At 41.5% G+C, this 19,131-nt stretch overlaps 1 protein-coding gene across 2 annotated transcripts in view; it reads right to left on the bottom strand.

The window, feature by feature from the left end:
- Positions 1-14,308, bottom strand: part of grm5b (glutamate receptor, metabotropic 5b) — a 61,302-nt gene extending 46,994 nt beyond the window's left edge. The window contains exons 1-4 of one of the 2 annotated variants that reach the window (XM_018681595.2): positions 14,079-14,308; positions 6,524-6,918; positions 5,486-5,923; positions 5,222-5,336 (exon numbers count right to left, since the gene is read on the bottom strand). In XM_018681595.2, the coding sequence (XP_018537111.1) occupies positions 5,222-5,336; positions 5,486-5,923; positions 6,524-6,679 (709 nt within the window). In that variant the 5' untranslated portion in view covers positions 6,680-6,918; positions 14,079-14,308. Of the gene's footprint in view, positions 1-5,221; positions 5,337-5,485; positions 5,924-6,523; positions 6,919-11,719; positions 12,571-14,078 lie in introns of those variants that run through there. The other variant, XM_018681593.2, reaches the window with a different exon arrangement.
- Positions 14,309-19,131: the final 4,823 nt, after the last annotated feature.

Here is a 19,131-nt window from a genome sequence, read left to right as displayed (position 1 = left end):
CTGCACTCCTCTAATCTCAGTCTCAATGGAGCTTATATCAGCAGCAGTTGTATTCACAATCACTAATTTAGTTTATTCTAACATACGTATTCCTGGATGATAATTCTTTCATTCCCAGTCCTGCAAGTTAATACCACAGGGCTCTAATGTCCGTTAGTAGCTCGGTTCAAATCACTAATTGAGTGTTGTTGTGGGGGGGGGGGCTCAGAGACCTTAAGGGATCAAAAACCATTAGGACTTTTAGACTCATGGTCTTTTTAAAAATCAGCTGTTGGATATATTTTCATGAATTTCAAATTATATGTGTATGCCTATGTTATCCTATTTTTTGCAATGGAAATAGCTCCAGGCAACAGACATGACGCATATCAGCAGTTTTATAACCATGACCATGGTTTTTCTCCGTAGGCATAGTTTTCACCCAAGCTCCTCTTGCGCCATGCTTTTATTCTACTGAGCAAACTCTGGATCTAAAAATATACCATGTCTGTGCCCAGAAACCTTACGTTCTGGGCTTTACACAGGCAAGTACCAATTCTACATCACAGTCACTTTCGACGACCTATGTCTGCAACTAGTATTTTTCAGTCCAGGTTAGCATAAGACCCATGCTAGACTTTCAGTTTATATTTATCTAAATAATGGTTGATAGAAAAAAAAATCTTGTTAAAGTTTAGTTTTGTAATAGTGCACACTGCAAGTCCCTAAATTCAGTCAGTCAATGTTGATGATTTCAAATTCAGCTCAGTACATAGCTGAGTTGTAAGCTTAAAGGAAATTTTGAGATTGGAGGTTCTACCACACCTGGAAATGCATACATATGCAGAAAAACTTACTTACTTACAATCAGTACAAATCAGTGCAAATACTGTATGCATGCATGTACTCATATAAAAATGCACATAACTGCATACCTGATATAATAAACAACTGCCCTGCACATATATCCCCTCAGACAGTACACATTTTACCATGGCAACAGCTCAGACATTTTTTCTCCTTAATAAGCTTACTAACATCTGTGCCAATAGGAAATCTCTATCTAATACTCCCTCATAGTTATCATGGATGAAGGCTGGGCAGCAGGATGGCTGGCAAACCATCTATCTAACTTAACAGAAGCCATTAAATGGATTCCCAAAACATGAGTTCTAAAACCTGAGCCCAAGCCAATTTGAGTAGATGTTGTCCTGTGACCCAGGCTCATTAAAACACAGAAGGGCTCTTGTTATATGGAGACCCACCAGAAACTGGCCCATGACCCACTTTGAATCTACACCCTTAGGCAAAACTGCCAGAGACGACAGCAAAAACGTGAGCAAATTCAGTCACCCCCCCCGACAATTCATTAAACCTTCCTCTACACAACCCTCCCCAACCCATCTTCCTCAATCCTGCAAAGGCCATCACAGTTAAATAGGCAAAGGGTATGTCATGCTGCAGACGGGGGGGGGGGGGGGGTGATGATAGAAAGAGGAATGATGGGAAAGGAAAGGGAGAGAAAATAGAGATGATGGAGGTGGAGAGACAATTGGTAGTGTCAGGATCAAAACAGCCAATAAAGACAAATAGGAGAAAGAAATGAGAGAAAAGTGAGAAAGACCAAAAGGGAGTGAGAGTGAAGAAGGAGAGGTTGACATCTTGATTTATTGAGAGACTGATCAATTTCTACTGGAGTGGGCTTGGGTGACATATGTCAAATTTCATGTCTATAAAAAACATTGAACTGAATTGAATTAAGGCAAACAGAGCGACACAGAGAGAAATGAGAGAAGGAGGCAGAGAAAGAGTGAAACAAAGAAATACTAAATGCAATGTAGTGGAGGATGATAGTGTTGATTCTTTCTTTTAAAGTGCAATACATACATATATATTATGTATATATCGCTTTGATTTACGATCAAAAAAGTGAGTTATTATTGAGAATATGCACATATTTTATCTGGCAAGTATGACGCATATATATATATATATATATATATATATATATACACACACACAAGTAATATTTGAAGTGGATGATGGTGGATTAAAGGAAAGTGCTGATGGAGGACAATGGACAACACCTCTCTTCCCCCTCTAGGCGCCTAGTGAAACAGAAGAGCACTGTAAGCTTCAGGCTGGTCTCCCTAAGGTGCTCTACAAAGCCTTTATTCCAGGATCTGTTAGACTTTACAACTACTCCTCTGTTGAAGCATAGACATCAATGTGTTGGAAGAACAGTGTCTCTGCCACTATTCCCTGATGACTAATAAGTCCCATAGACATCAGCTTAATGAAAGTATTATTATGAAGATGTAGTATTTTTGTTATTTGCATATACGCATGTTTTTATGCAACTGCCCTTTCAAATCCTTTGATCCTGTTTTAAATACTGTTTTAATCACATTATAAGTAACACAGTTCATCTGGGTTGCTATGATGCACTGCAAAACATCCATCCATCCATCCAAAATAACAAAAGGAACTGACGATGATTGTAGAATTATCCTACCTCTGCTGTGCTGCAATTAATTTTATACTACCACTGTGTTTATACTATTATGGCTGATTCTATGAATTCAAATCAGCAGTGGAAAAGATACAAATGTTTACATATTGCCTGATTATAAAACAATGATTCTCTCTGGAGGGTTTGCAAATGTGGGAATTATCGATTGATGGGATGCTGATTATTACTCACAAAAAACAGATGCACCCGTTAAAACTGTGTTACAGAATGACCCTGTTACTCTATCACACGCCTTGTAAGACCTTGCCTGGTTAGAGAGTTTCTACATGTCCATCTCACACCCCCAGGAAACGGCACTGGACTGTGCATTGATTTTAGCACTGCAGCCACAAATGGAGAGAGATACTGTGTAGCCCACAGAGCATTGTAATCTCCCAATGAGAAAGTAATACTCACAGTATTCTTGCCTGCAATAATATTATTTCATTACTTCAGTGTAATTACTGTGTGATATTACATGTATTATTCAGCTCCTTGCATATCAGTCTCCATCGTCCCTTGCCTCCAGATGCAAAATGTTAATGCAGAGAATTAATGAGTCTATAAACTTAAGCCCCCCTGCCATCTTTCTCTGAATCTGAAGCTCCTGTATGCTCTTATCTATCCTAAGCACTCCACATATCCACACATCCACACACACACGCATGCGCGCACACACACACACACACACACACCTTGTACTCCGATCTTCTGTGGTTTTCCTCCACCATAATCATTTCTTTCCCCAATCTCTCTTCCTCCCTCGTCCCTCATACCCCATTGTTCTTCCTCCTTTCTCCTCAATAAACTGTTCATTTCCTCCCTTCTTCCTTCATTTTCGTCCCTTCCTTCCCCTCTCTCTCCATGTCTCTCCTTGTCTGCTCCCTTCATGCTTCTGATGCCTTTCCCATCCCTTGCCTCCCTTCCTTATCACTCCCTCTCTCTGTTCCTCTCCCTTTCCTATCCCTTCCTAATTCTTTCCATCTTTTTTCTGCCACCCTCCCACTCTGGCTCTCATAGTGATTGTGTTTAAGAAGGCAGCGACCGACCTTGAGACCAGTTCCAAGGTTAAACGCGCCTGTCTGAGGAAATAGAAAGACCAATACTTTCCTGACAAACACACATACATACACATTGGTGCACACAACCACAAGCAATGCCCCAAACACAAACGCCTATACACATACAGCCTCCCTGTCTTGCCACTAAGATTAATAGCAGCACACCAGCAAGCCCACACACATATGCACTGATATGGAGGTCAGTCTTATGAGAGGGCAAAAATAAATGTCACACACAGGACAAATGTTATTTCTGACACCATGTGGTTTCTGATACCATGAAACAAATGTAGACATATTTGCAAATATGTTTTAACATATGCAAACAAATCCCCCTGACTTTTCAATGGGGAGAATTTTGTTAATTCCACATAATGTCAATTAGTGTTGTTACAGTGTTGTTGTTGTGACTCTATACATCCCTGCTGTTCTTCCATTTTATTCCCAAGACACAATAATAACATCTCTCACACATGCACACTCAGTGTGCAGATGCAGTGTACACACACACACACACACACACACTCACACACACTCTTCATACCTCAAGTCAAATGCTGTTATAATGGCCTCAGGCAATGCCAGAGGCCAGAAACTAGAGTCCTCAGTATGTATGTATCTGTGTGTGTGTGTGTGTGTGTGTGTGTGTGTGTGTGTGTGTGTGTGTGTGTGTGTGTGTGTGTGTTTATCGCTCTTTATCACACACTTTCAGGTTCAACAAGCCCCTTGTCTCGGTGGACACATGCACACACACAGTTACTGCATTGTCCTCCAGTTCCTGTAGCTGTCACACCATCTCCCAACAGTAAGCCAAGTAACTCAACCTGACTGCACACTTCAGAGTGACTGAGTGAGTTTGAACAGTTTCTACACCTTTTTCTTGCCTCTTTCATTTTATTTTCGTTCACATGTTTGTGAGGAAACTGCCACATATTTTGAGAGGATACTTTATACTTTGAGGTTGATCATAGCTGACACTCCATCTTCTTTTGATTATGCTCTCTGGCACATTTTCTGCCTTACCCCCACTATCTCCAGATGCTTATTTCTGGCAGTGTGGCAATCACCTGTTCTTGTGACCCTGTTCCCTCCTCTATCCGTCATCCATTACCTGCTGACCTTCTCTGCTGCTTTTGAATACTACCACTTCATCAACTTCTTGGCATCTACAACCCAGCTATAGTAATTCCATTCATATCACATTTCCCTTTATAAGCTGAAAACTCATCTCTTAAAAAAACACTTGTAAGTCCTTCTCTGCTGCAGTACTGCTACAGTAGGACAGATCTTGTCAGGTACATTCCTCTTTCCTTATCTTTCTCTTTCTTCTTGTCCTTGCACTGAAAATACTCCTGTGTTGTTTGAATGAACATTTTTAGGCTTTAATTTCTCAAAAAGTTCCTTTTTGTGAAGCATCACAAATCTCTTTTACAATTGGATGTGTAAGAGCAATCAAGGATTTCTCATCTAGAGTACTTTTGCATTAATTAAACTAAGGCAGGCCTGGATAATATATTCAGGTAAATAAATATAATGAGGAGCCAACAGCACAATACATTAAGGCAGAAACAGAGAGTGAAAGAGAGAACAAGACAAAGAAAACAAAAGTGGATGCATGTCTGAGCTTAGGAGTTTAAAAGTCAGAGACAGAACGTGTGGGTGGTTGTACCTTCAGTGTGTATAGCAGACACATAGCTCCAGTTGTATCTCTTCACAATGTCGACCATAGCTCTTGCCTGCTGGGCATCTGAAGGCACCACCCGCATAAAGTACTTATAAAGGCTCTGAAACGATGAAAATAAAATAAATGAATAAAATCGATGACAAGCAGAGTTATTCAGGAGTGTCTCGAACAGTACTGTAATGGCTCATTCTACATGATTAAATTAAAGCTACATTAAGATAGCATATCTCTCTAATTGAAAGAGATCACCTTATCACTGAGGTCCATACTCGTGGCAGAGTAGGCGATCTGTGGTATGTTGAACAGCTGTAGAAGGTTCTGGACCTGGATGGCCACTGAGCTTGACCCCGGTCCAATCAAACCCACAATAGGTTTCTTCCCCCGCATTGGAGTGGCAGAGGGATCTGCGCACTTCATCGTCGCTCCTCCGCCTCCTCCCCCTCCCCAGGAGCCTCCTCCACCCCACTCCTCAGCCTCATCGGAGGAGACCAGTGAATCCCGTATGAACTCGATGCTCTGCTCCAGAGCCACAGCCGAGTGCCAACAGGAGTCCCGGATCTCACAACCCAGGGTGATGTTGGGAAGGATGTGCGGATCATCATTGATGCGGTCCAGTGTGTGCATCATGGCCTCTACCCTCTGGATGCCGTACTGCTCTCGCACGGCGCCACACTTGCGCTCATGTACCTGTGCAGACAGGGCGGAAGGCGAAATCAAATCAGGTCAATTGCACCGACATTTAGAGGATATTGTTGTTGCTGACATTACTGATGATGGCATTAACTGTGCAGAGTCATTTTCATTTTTCAGCAGACTTTCAGCAAGATTTTTTTTTAATTAGGCTTTTTAACACATTTACTGTTGGGCAAATGTTGGTTTTATGTTCACATGGTTTCCATGTTCAAAGAGTTATTTTTTCCTGTTTGCAATTACCCATAATGAGATGGGAAAAAAAGCTTAAATGCCAGTGGGTCAGCAAATGGAGGTTGAATGTTCATGGACTCATACAGAGGTAACCATTCTACAAATTGGGTCTTAATAAGCATGAGCAACATTATGACTATGACTGTATAACAGATTAGAGATGGGGCCAAAAATGATCTCTTTTCTGATATACATTTTCTGTTTTAACTTCATCTTCTTCAGTTTCTTTCAAATCCAGGCAGGATAACATCTGAAGGTCAGTGGCAGCCAAATGTGAAAATTTACAGTCACAGCTGAAATCCAAATAATTCTGCAACACACAAACCATCCTGCAGACATACAGACACAAAACCACAAAATTACCTTGTCAGCGGGAGGCTGATGATGGACGGAGAACAACGCTCCAATGATAATGTCACCAGGTATGTGTGCTACAACTCGCCGTTCGTTGGACTGGGCAGAGTCAGCTTGATCAGACACCACCCAAATGGACAGAACTAGCAGGAGCCAAAACATCATCTTGGTCCGTTAAGGTAAGAAAAGGAGGAGCAGATCTCAGATTTGCTGTGTCAAGCCGTCACAGGGAGCTACTTGTCCGAGAAACACCTTTCCTCTCCATGGTGGGAGCTTGCGGCATAGAGGAGTTTTTGAAAATGGATGATTTCAATATATTCCTTTCTTCCAACTTGGCTCTCTTTCTTTCGGGTTTCAAGGTGGCACCATCACTGCAACAGCTGAGACAGGTGCAGCAGTGCAACCTGGGAAATTCAAAAGAAAATCTGGGCTAAGTCTCATTGGCTGACATAACTCCAGGCTCCCCCAAAACATAAGGCAGAGTTGGTCTCCACAGTAACAGGTGAAAGACAGACATGTTCACATAAACCTGTGAGCAGAGAAGACTTTGTTAGAATTTAAACATCTCTGTTGGTGCTGGATTTCACAAGCACGCTAGCACACCACACAGACTTACACTGTAGTTTATTAGTCTATTTACTTTTATATAATCACGTTTATATATGTATAGACACAACCTCCTATCTCAATCCTGGCAGCCCATCAACATAACTTTCTTTATACATGTAAACTTTCTACTGTTTCATCAGTTCCGAGTTTGATATGGGCACTCCTCATAGTTTAACAGAGGTGTGACACCCATCCAATTACTGTATACATATTAAGATTAATGTATTATATTGCACAGTGCATGGAAAAAGAGGAAATACGGTAAAATCTATAATGTGGGGTTCATATCTCAGATGAAGCACACCCATTTTTTGTTAAACACAAGTAGTTTAAGGAAATCAGACCTTTAAATCGATGTTAAGATTAAATACAAACACTATTATATAAATGAGGTCGAAAGACTTCATTTGCATTCACTTCCTGTCTTTGCACCTACCAACAGAAAGTGGAGCAAACTGTGTGATGAAAGCCTAGCTCATATGTCACTCTCACTTGACACCATGTTTACGTGCACTCATTTCAGTGCAAGCGTCAATCTCACCATACTTGATGTTTAATTGAAACACGGATGCAAACTGTGCAAGTCAAATCAACATAATGGCCACTCCACTGGCCATTGTAGTTACCAACATAATGAGCAGTTACTGTTTGTTCTTAATGAAACTTGATGTGATGACTGGAGTACTGGCTCTAGACCAGTACTCTTGATTTATGTATTGAGGTTTTACAAACACTGGCCCAGCTTTCCGGCCTTGCCCTGTTCTCACTGGGGAACAGCTCTAAATCACTGTGACTGAGCGGAGTTATCATACTCACCACTGCGTCAACACAATATCAATAACCACAACATCGTATCACACCACACAGCTGCAGTGAGGTATCTTTGATTGTCCAACAAGTTTTACAAAGCATTTGCTCATAAAACTGTGACACCACCAAGGTCACATAAAACCACTGGCAGTCCCATTTTCTTTTTAATTCTTTTTTGTTTGGGTCCTTGAAGATTAATTCCACTGTTGAAAAGCTATGTTGACTACCAAAAAATCCATCAGCATACCATATGTCATTTCTCAAGTGTCTGCCCCTTGACTCAGACCAAATCAAACTTGGTATATTACACACTATTCTCCTGCTGCTTTAATGGTATGACTTGAGTATTGGCTTTTGGCTGTTCTCTCCAAACTGAACCCTCTGGCATTGTTATTACAGTTTGTATTGTCATTACAGTTTTGGTTGTTTTCAACTGAAACAGAGTACTATACATCCTCTGGGAAAAAAAAGTATGCATTCAGGGGTTTTTTGTATTCCTTTTGTTGCAGGGGAGAAGGTAGACTATTGCATGTGCCTTGTTATTATAAATTATAAAATGCATCCATTTAATGAAGTGCAAACAGAGGTTAGGTAACGGAGACAAAATGTGGGCAAGTCAGCCACTAAGTGGATGATTCAAACAGACATACAGGACACATCTAGCTACAAGAAATACACCAAGCTGTGTTTAACAGTCAGCCAAACGAGGGACATCAGTTTCCTCCCCTGAGTAAACTTTCAAGTACCCCCCCCCCCCCTGCATTAATAGGCAAGTCTTATAATTTGCTTAACCTCAGACCTACACAAATACTTTACTTCACCGCAATGGAGCAATTTAATTGACCGTAAACAGCAGGGGAGCTGGGACAGTTTAGACGGCAGAGGATGGCATACACTGCTTATGCAAAACAGGATCAAGGTCGTGACAGGGATGTTAGTGGTTAGCTGAGTGGGGGAAGGGGGGATTCAGAGAAAGGGAAGGAGAAAGAGATGGTGGGGTGCAGTGAAATATAGAAACAGAGGATGAGGGAGAAACAGAGGAAGTGAGGGAAACAGAGTACATTAGATGAAAAGACAAAAGAAGGGAAGATAGAGAGAGAAGAGGAGAAGGAGGACAGGAGGGGGGACAAAGAGAAAGAGGGAGTGTAAAGAGACAGACACAGAGGGAGAGAGATAAAGACAGGGAAGAAGATAAGAAAGAAAAAGAAGGAGAGCGCGATAAAAAAGAGGCATCAAGGGACCGAGAGTCTCACTGAACGTAATTAACATGACAGTGTCAGGATGGCAACAGGGCTAACTGCTGCTCCAATAATGAACAAATCAAACAAAACTCAGCCCTCGCTCACACACTCTGTCTCTCTCAGTGACGCAATTCTGTCTCGTCTCCCACTCTCTGTCTACTGACACATTAATGTAAAGATTCAAATATCATTTTCAAACTCTCTTCACTTAAAATTTCACTCCTAAATAGACACATTCCCACTCACCAAAAAATAAAAAAATCAATCACAAGACATTTCTCTCTCCCTGAGACAATCCACTGTTTCATTTGCAATCCACACTCAGTCACATACATGCTGTGTCTCTCTGTCACGCTCTCCCTCTGTGTCGCTCTCTTGTCGCGTAGGCCTAACTGTAGCTGAAAGAAAATCAAATCCTCATTCCCTAAACAAACATCTCGCACACGCCATTAGGCATTTATATCTCTAACTCTTTCCAAATTACACGCAGGAGCATTATAAAACCTTCCAACTCAACTTCTGTGCAGAAATAAACACACAACATAGGCAGACAAACATTCTCCTTCCCTCTCTGGTTGTCGTCAATTCAATGAGTTTCATTAGTACTGATACACGGTCTCATGTTGAGAAAGCATTTAATTTACCACACATTAAACAGGAACAATAACAATTACAATTTATTCAAAGGCATCCCTTGTACACTAATACATTTATTTTCTCCATTTTGTTCTGTGTGACGCACAGACATTTGTGTTTGTCATTAATGACTGGGCGGGGGGACAGTCTGGAGTTTTCAAAATAGACTCTGGTTGCTCTTTTCATCATCTTAGCAGCTTGACTTCGGCCGTAAAACTTAACTGACTGGTTAAATTACGTGAGAAGAAGGTATCCTCAAATAAATATACATTAGGACACACACTGACTACATTTATTTACCTCATGTTTACCTAAACATGCCAAAGGAAAATGCAGACGCCTCATATGCCATACACTATGAGATGGACATTTGCTTACAAAATTTTAAAAGTGAGGAGGATCTTTCTTCTATTACTTGACATGTGCACGTCACTGACATGCTATGCTATACTGACATGTTATGCCATATCATTGTCTTTCTCGAAATTATTTGCCGGCAACTAGAATAGGTCATGCTCCTTTTTCTGTTATGCACAAAATTTAAGGAAGCAGCAATATTTTGGGAAGCTTATTCAGGGAAGGTTTTTGCTGAGTGGGCATGTGACAGTGTGTCTCCATGTGCCTCTTGTTCCCAAGTGGTGAGAGGTACAATTTTTTTTAGCACCTGAGTTCCAGGAAACAACATGTTTCAGCATGATTTTAAAAGTGTAAAGGTTTATTTTCAACATCACTAATTGCTGCCTTGTTTCAAGAGTGACTTCAGTGCCACTAGGAGCTGTTCCTGGTGCTCAGACAGAGAACATCACTAAGGCTAGAGGACACCAGCACGCACAACAGTCAGATTTGTACCTCTTCTCAGTCAGTCTACACCTAAACAAGTCTTAGTAAATAAATAAAGCATGACAATAAATGACCTTATTAAACAATAAAGGACATTAACATGTCAAATGCTATTAGAATCTCTCTGAACCTAATGTACAACAGCGATGGAGCCAGTAGGCTACCTACATCAGATCAGCCAAAAAATATGCCACTGCAAACGTGCCTATACCTCCCTATGGGAATATTAATGAGGCCCAATAATATGTGTATAGTCACTGTTGTCAAGGAGTAGCACTTTACCTGCTGCAGCGACATCAGACAAGGTGTGACAGCGGTGCCTGCATAACTCCCCCAAAACAAGCTCTGACCTTAAATCACTCAATCCTGCAATGTTTCAACGCGGACTTGCAGCCTTCACTCGTAGACTTCTAAATCGTTGATTTCATCCCCAATTTACTTCACATTTTTTAATCCAGTGTGGTTTATTTAATAGCGTCCCTGTAAAGAAATTAACTGACTGATGTGATATTCTGTATATCCTTAATTAATCACTGACACACACGTACTACAGCGTCTGGTCAAACTGCATCTCTCCAAGGAGAAATGAAATCCAGAGACAACAACAATGACTGGCTGGCGCAGCGCAGCATCCGTCAGCCGCAATGGGAGATCAGAGTCCATCATTTGCACCGACACACTCTCTCACACACACAATTTTATCACGGGCGAATGGTGCAAAACATGACAGAGACACCGTCTGAAATGAACATGGCTACAGCATGCACCGATAAAAAACCGGGTTTCAGATCCTTCTCTGTCTTATTGGCATAACTGTATCTCCTATACATCAGTGCAACTAGCTGTTCTCTTTAACTAGGGTACACCGTTACGGGATATAACCTTCCAATATAATTCAAGGATAACTAGTCCGGATGCAAGTTGCATACTGCAAGAACAGTGGGTAGGAACAAAGTACGACAAAATCACTCTGAGCAGAATACAGAGGAGGACAGACAGGGTAAGTCTGTGTAGAAATACTGAATGAATCTCGGTCATCTTTCTGCACAGCCTTATCAATAAGCCTTACCTTATAGGAACCTATATGTCTTCCCAGCGTCACCGGCACTGTCCCGCTGGATAATGAAGCTGCAACTTACTATCACAGAGAAAAGATATTGCCCATTACTGTGTACAGTCCCAATGTCAAACACACCGGAGCTGCCTTGTGAGCGCTGTGCAGCTTCCGAGCTTCCTCCGTTTTCCAGTCACGCACACCTGAGCCTCTCTCCAAACACTTCTCTCCTCCATCTCCACCCCTTTTCCTCTCCTCTGCTCCTCCTCTCCCCGCTTCACCTCCACTCATCTCTTCCTCCACAGACGCGCGCATACCACCCCTACAGTCTGCTACCTTTATCCTCCCCTCTTTTCAACCCTTCTCCCACATTTTTAATCTTTCCAAATAAATCCTCCAGGCCCCCTACTCTTCTCCTGTGCACCCACCTTTTCATTTTTCCCTCCACTCTTGTCATCTCTTCTCTTCCCTTGCATTCGGCTGTTGTGTTGTGCTCTGCAGTGTGTGCCTATGTGTCATTCAGTATGTTTTCGAAACATTTCTTTCACCTCATCTAGCTTTCCTCATCCTCCTACCTACCTGATGTGGTCAGAAGTGTGAACACCAAGTAGAAAACCATTGTTCAAAGAATAGACAACCAGCTAGCATGTAGACTAACAGGTTCCCCACAAGACTGTTGTGTTTCTAGCTGGGCCAATACTCTTGACTTTAGCTTGAACAATTTTAGCTTGATATCATAAACCACGGGGTGACGGCCAAGTGACGCACGACGCTAAAAGTCTGTTTGACCCATTTATTTGTGTTTCTCCTCCCTCCGAAGCCGACTTTTATCCACCTTAAAACCCTACAACCTCTGCGGTGCTTAGGCTAACTAAATACCGTACTACCACGCATAAACTACTTAGCCGCAACAAGCAAAAGGGGGCGTCGCGCGAAGGGGAACAGATTTCAACAAAACACCTGTTCAGGGTTCCAGCGTGATTCAGCCAATCAGAGTTGAGAACCGGTGTCTCGCTCTCAGTGTCGCCATATTTAGGCTACCATAAGTTTTGCCAGAGGAATAACACAGATAGACAAATGTAAAGCGAAGAAACGAGTTTGTTGTGTATAACTAGTGTCCAACTCTCTCTGGCTGTCTCACTCTCGCACTTTTGTTTGCTTTTTTGCTCCCCCCTCCATTGTCCCTCGCGTCCTCCACCTCCCATCCTGCTCCGTCGCTATTCACTGTTGATCTCTCTGCCCAATTAAACCCTGCACACGCAGACACCTTTCATCTTCAATTCAAATACTGATAGATTAGGGGAAAAAATAACACAGAGCCCATTAATGCAAACATACTGTATCAGTAGTTCCTCTCCACTACTTATACAGCCTAATGTGTACGAACTGCTGAAGGTTGACTGAGTGCATATTTCCCTCTCCCTCTCTGATCAAATAGACATCAGAGGTGACACCGTGAGCTGGGATAACGATGCAGTGGAGGGGATCGATAACATTTGAAGTTTCATAGCGGTGGCAGGAGTAAAGAGCCATTAACCTATACAGCTTCGCCTGGCGTCCACCTAAAAGACCCACAGAGATCAAATCATTAAAGATAAAAAATCGATATAAATCTAATGGAAACATCCTGCTCTCTCCTGCAACCGTCTCCAGCCATAGAACACTGACAATGACCAGTCACTGCCAGCAACGACTGGACGGACTATTTTTACACAAAAATAAAAAGATTTATAATATTATTTTGTGTCAATCAATCACTAATTTTAACAAATAATTTTGTTTTATTTTATCTGTATTTCATTAGTATTATTCTATCAATATAGGCGACTGTCAAGATATACAGTCCAATACAATATAAGAAATGATATGCCATAAATGTGTATGTGATGTAAACTTCTCTCTCCCTTTCTTGTGCTTTTACCAACTCTGGGGTATTTGTTTGGAAATGTGATCTATGACAACATATGGGCTAAGCAATATTCCCTTGCAAAAATAACGAGTTCTGTCATACAGTACCATAACGTTACATAAATCTTCCAGTAGAAGGAATTACAGGAGATTAAAAAAAAAAAATACCATATGTGCTATTAGGTAGCTGTCAGCTCTTTGTGAGTAGCCTCCCAAAAACACAGCTTCTCAGTGGAATATTGTAGAAGTGGTTGTTTGAAATGGGTTTACTCATCGTTATAAGCCTGTAATTTGTAAAGTGGGGTTATCTGATATTGTTGTTGTCACTTTAAGGTGCGTTCCCATATATGAACTTGACTGGTTTTAGGGGAAATAAATGCACGAGATATTGTCCTCACCAGCCCATGCCACTGCATCAGTTTCCTTCCACGAATGGTAAAAACAAAGAGGAGCAGGAGTCACATACCTTTGCTTGCAGGACAGGTGAAGGTTCCTGGAGAAACACAGCATCCCTCACGCGTCCATCAGGGCATCATGCTCGCGGTGGTTAATCTACTTTTTCACTATGGCAACAAATGAACCCCCCTCTCTTCTCCCTCTCTGTCTCTCCCTCTCTCTCTGCCGCGCAAAGCGCTCCAATGAGGAGGCTCCGTTCACGTCACAGGTCACTCTCTCCACTCTCTCTCTTTCTCTCTCTCCCTCTCTCTCTCTCTCGATATCACACCTACCTCCAAGATACCATCTGGAGATAGATGGTTAGATAGAGACTAGCCCTAGAGGAAGAATGAGAGATCGAGAGAGAGAGAGAGAGAGAGAGAGAGAGAGAGAGACAGGGAGATGGGGGGTTGTGGGATAGAGGGGGTTTTAGAAGCTTGGCTATGACAAGGCTTGGATTAATTTGCCAGCCAAATGCATTTGGGATTAGTAGACCATTAAAAGAGCATACACACACACATACACACACACATGCAGGCTGGATGCGGCTTTAGCTGATGCAGTGATAGCCTTACTAACCCTGACCTCTATCGCTGACTCTCTCCTCTCTGTTTCACTTTTCTGAGTTTGTTTTGACATGAACAAATGGGCCGACAGGCAAACATAAGAGTTGCAAATGCACACATAAACAGACTCATGCTCTCACACAATTTTATTAATGCCCGTGTATGTGTGTGTGAAATAGTAGAAATAAGTGTGTTGAGGTTGTAGGTCTAGGCTATATCCCACTTTTTAGATTTCCAAGAGCCATAACAAAGCTAAAATAGTACCAGGCAAAGTGGGCAACTGCTACAAGGCCCCAGACCCGAGGGGCCTAAAATCAAGGAGTGGATGCACTGAAGGGCACAGTCTACAAAGGTGGGGGCCCCAAGGGACCTGACAGCAAGACTGTTCTTCCTCCTCAGACTGCGTAATCTCACAGAGACACTGTCTTGAGGTCATAAGCTTTACTGACACATTGTGACACATTTGGTTTTAAAATCCTGCCTCTGATTTCAGATGTGACGTAATCCTCCATCTGTTCTTACGTCCCAGTTTTAAACCTAAATTAACAGGTGTTATAATGTTAGAGGTTAGATCAGAGTCATTTGGAGTGCCTCCCTTGGCTGATAAATGCATCCTTCCACATATGTATTTCTAAGAATTTCCTTGTTCAGTCACACAGGCGACCACAGTGCTTACAAACCTCAACATAGGCGAGGTTTGTGTTGACTGTCATATCACATTTTGTCCTTGATTTTTTGAAATAGAGCTGTTTTGGACAGGTGAAATGCCAGAATGATCTGGGGTCACATTTCCATGGCAACCCTCCACTGTTGTAGTAAAACAGCAAATCAACAAGCAGCCAGCAGATCAGCTCAATTTGTCTCATTTGACACCAGTCAAACGCTCTCTCTCACACAAACACACTCACTCATACACACAAATACGCACACATTCAACTCATCATTCCCTAAGAGGGACACATGAAACTTTATTGATGCAAATCTGGATCAATAAATTATTTAATATTAATTAAATTGAGACAAATCAATGGCATGTGATAGAGCAGAGTGTGTCGAATCACAGAGAATTGGATTGAAAGGTATGATAGAAGAAAATCATCCAGTTACCGCACTGTATGTGCGTAATCTGACACTGACAGTGTTAAGCAGAGTGAGTGGGCTACACTGAAGTGCATCACATAGCGACAGGTCCCCCCCGGTTAGAAGAAAATAAGATTACAGTGACACGACAATCGCTACAAGGACACCCTATGAAACATACCTGTGCTCCATATGTGGGTGTTTGTGTGTAACTATGTGCAAGTGTGGATCACATGCATATAAATATCTATAGGGTAAAAAATGTCTTTTTACCACACTCCTCCACAAAATCACAAGCACAACAGAGTCAGTGTCACAGTCAGCAAATCAATTATTCAATGGCATTTCAAAATAACAGTGGATACCCATGGTTGCCATAGACACATAGCTGATTTACAGGGTTGTCACTTGTCTGTGATATTCCCACTCTAAGTAGGACGAAAAAAAATAACTATAACCGCATAATGCCAACAGAGAAACGAGGACATCAGTTATGAAACATTCAGTTGCAAGAAATGCGATTCCTACCTCATTGACCAAGTGAAGATTAGGTTTTAATGTCACACATTTGTTTCAAGTGAACTAAACAACAAGCTTATGATTTGTGGTAAACATCCACACCCTGTTTTTCTGTTGCTAATAAGACTATTGTCTTGATATGTTGAGATGCTGGTTGAAATAATGTCGCTAGCTACCATAGAAACAATGATTTTTCATGTGACATTTTGACACAAAAAGCAGCTCTGTCCACCTACCTCAACATTACGCAACTCCACTGTGCAACAATGTTGAAATAAGCTGAAACTCACTATAATCAAGTGAAAAAGTCTGACCTTATTGGCGGATTTTTACCTAATAATAAATTACTGCGTAGAAGAAATGACATGAATCTATTCTATCTATTCTGAATATTATATATTATGCAAATTTGATGCACGTTAAAAAGAAAGTTTGTCTTCACATCCGCAGGCAGGCTGTTCCAGAGTCTGGGTGCAGACAAGCTAAAAGCAGCCTCAGTGTCGATGTTAACTGTCAGCACAGGTTGACAAGCTGTCATAGTGTCTCTGACTACCAGGACGCCCTGATAACAGGGACGGCACACAAACTGGGGGATGCTGCAGCAGTGTATGAATTTCACCCTGCAGATACGAAAATAACAAAATTTTCAAAGTCTCGGTGAGAAGGGGGTTACATTTGAAATAGAAAATATGGATTTATCTTAGGGATGCAACTATTTTTATTATCACTTATCAACTTTCAGAACTAACTGGTAAATACAAATACTAAAAAAATAAAATACCCATCGCATTTGGTGAAAATGTGATGTGGGTATTTTATTTTTCAAAAAGAAAAATATTCACATTTGAGCTGGAACCAATTTCTTTCTGCTGGTCAACTGATTAATTAACTGACTAACTGTTTTAGCTCTAAAATATCTATCTGCCCTACTCTGTCTAGATGCAGATGAGGAGCCTGAGGTCATAGGTCAGGAGGTCATACCCTCCTGTAATTGTGGGCAGAAACACACACACACACACACAAACATGCACAAACACACACCTAGCTTCAGTACCTCAGCACATTTAATTTTCCACAGCACACACACACACAGTTGCAAAGTTATACCAACACATTTCTCACTCTATCACTCCTGACCTGTAAGCCACCTGTTCACCTGTTAAAAGATGTTTCAAACGGAGTACAAAACCTGTTTTCAGTATTAGAGTGAAAAGCAGTGTTTTGATTGCCAAGCAGATTCTCAAATTTTCTAGCTAAGAGACAAATTATCTCCCAGGGCAACAAGGTGTAAATGATGTCTCTCCCCTGTAGTAGAAATCAAGAAGATTTATCTTTCATCTCTGCAGGGCAGCAAGAATTTAATATGAATAAGCTTCATGAAATTAAAGGGGAAAAAATTAAGAAAAACCACCAGCTGGCCATTCCATCAGTGTTCCTCCTCCTCTTCTGTCTCATTACAACTGATGAGGCGGAAACTCTGACTGCGTACAATAACCATGCTGTGAGATGCTGTCGCCATGTGGTGCCGCCTCTGTTTCAGGCAAGAAACGGGTCATGCTGCCCTCTTGTGTCTGGCCTGGAACAAAAGAAGAATAGATTTTATGACAAAGTTTCTACCAGACATCACTCAAGTCTGTACTTGATGTCACGTGGTTGTTGACACGGTGAAGTGCTGTAAGCTGAGAGCTTTACAGATGGTGAAATTTCAGGGAAGTCCATGCAAAGTTCATCTCTCTCTCTCCTCTCCTCTCTCTCCTCACACACACACACACACACACACACACACACTGTCTGTCTGTCTCTCTCAGAGGAGCCCTGCGGACAGGTTTATCCTGTGACGGTCATTCCTGTGCGCTCCACTGCGTTCCTGCAGCGGGATAAGCTGCATCCCGTGCCTGGCTACGGCAGCATGTGACCGGCTTGTGATCCCGGCCAGCGCGCAGAAACAGAACCCGAGGAGGCAAAGCGGAGGGGGAAAGTCGCCCCCACCCGCACTCTTTCTCTCTTTCTCGTAGTTTCCACATTCCAGTAATGTGTGGATGATCGTCACGCTGTAACATGTGGTAACATACAGCTGATTACAAGACCGTCAAAGACTTATTGTAGTTGACAATGATTGTAATAAAACGTTTTTTGTAGTATTTTGTAGCTTTGTTTTACATTTGCTATATTTCATTTTGTTCATATCATTAATTGATGCATGGAATTTAATTATAAATATATATAAAACAACATTAATACAAAATCACCAGTGGTAGAAAAGAAGAAAGAAGATGCTACTTAGAGAGTAATGCAGCAGTGACAATAATCCAGTAATATAAAACACAATAACCTCACACTGACAGTATTCTCCTGCATACTTAAGTACGATAATAAATGCAGGACTTTTACATTTAAGTAAAAGTATTTTTACATTGTCGTATTGCTACTTTTACTCAAGTAAAACATGTACTGTAAATGCTTCTTCCACCTCTGACAATCACTATGATGATGATGATGATACCTAGGCAGCACTGGATATGACCTATGTGTTCATCTCCTCTGTGTTTGCATGTTTACTAAAACAGATAGGAGACCATATTGTCTTGTACACTGTGGCCCAAGAAAAGCAGGATATCTGTTGTAATTTCCACAGGGAAATTCTCCTCTCACTCATACAAAGCACTGGTGGATCAAGCCTGAGGAGCAGCAATACAAGCACAAACATTTCATAATAGAAAAAATGTTAAAACTTGCAGTTTACTACAAGGTTTGATGGTATCTTTCCTCTTACAGAGTAAAAATTTAAGGGTCAGTTTTTGTCCTCTACACTACACTACATACCTCTAAACACCAGCAACATTAAATGTTTGTTTGATGGAGTCACCTGTGCAAATAGCTGTTTTCATCCACTGTCACTGCCTGTTTTCATTTACATTC

The sequence above is a fragment of the Lates calcarifer genome, linkage group LG21 (assembly GCF_001640805.2).
Source record: "Lates calcarifer isolate ASB-BC8 linkage group LG21, TLL_Latcal_v3, whole genome shotgun sequence".
Lineage (NCBI taxonomy): Eukaryota > Metazoa > Chordata > Actinopteri > Centropomidae > Lates > Lates calcarifer.
The sequence above is the reverse complement of the archived record's forward strand: the minus strand, read 5'-3'. Positions and strand labels throughout refer to the sequence as shown.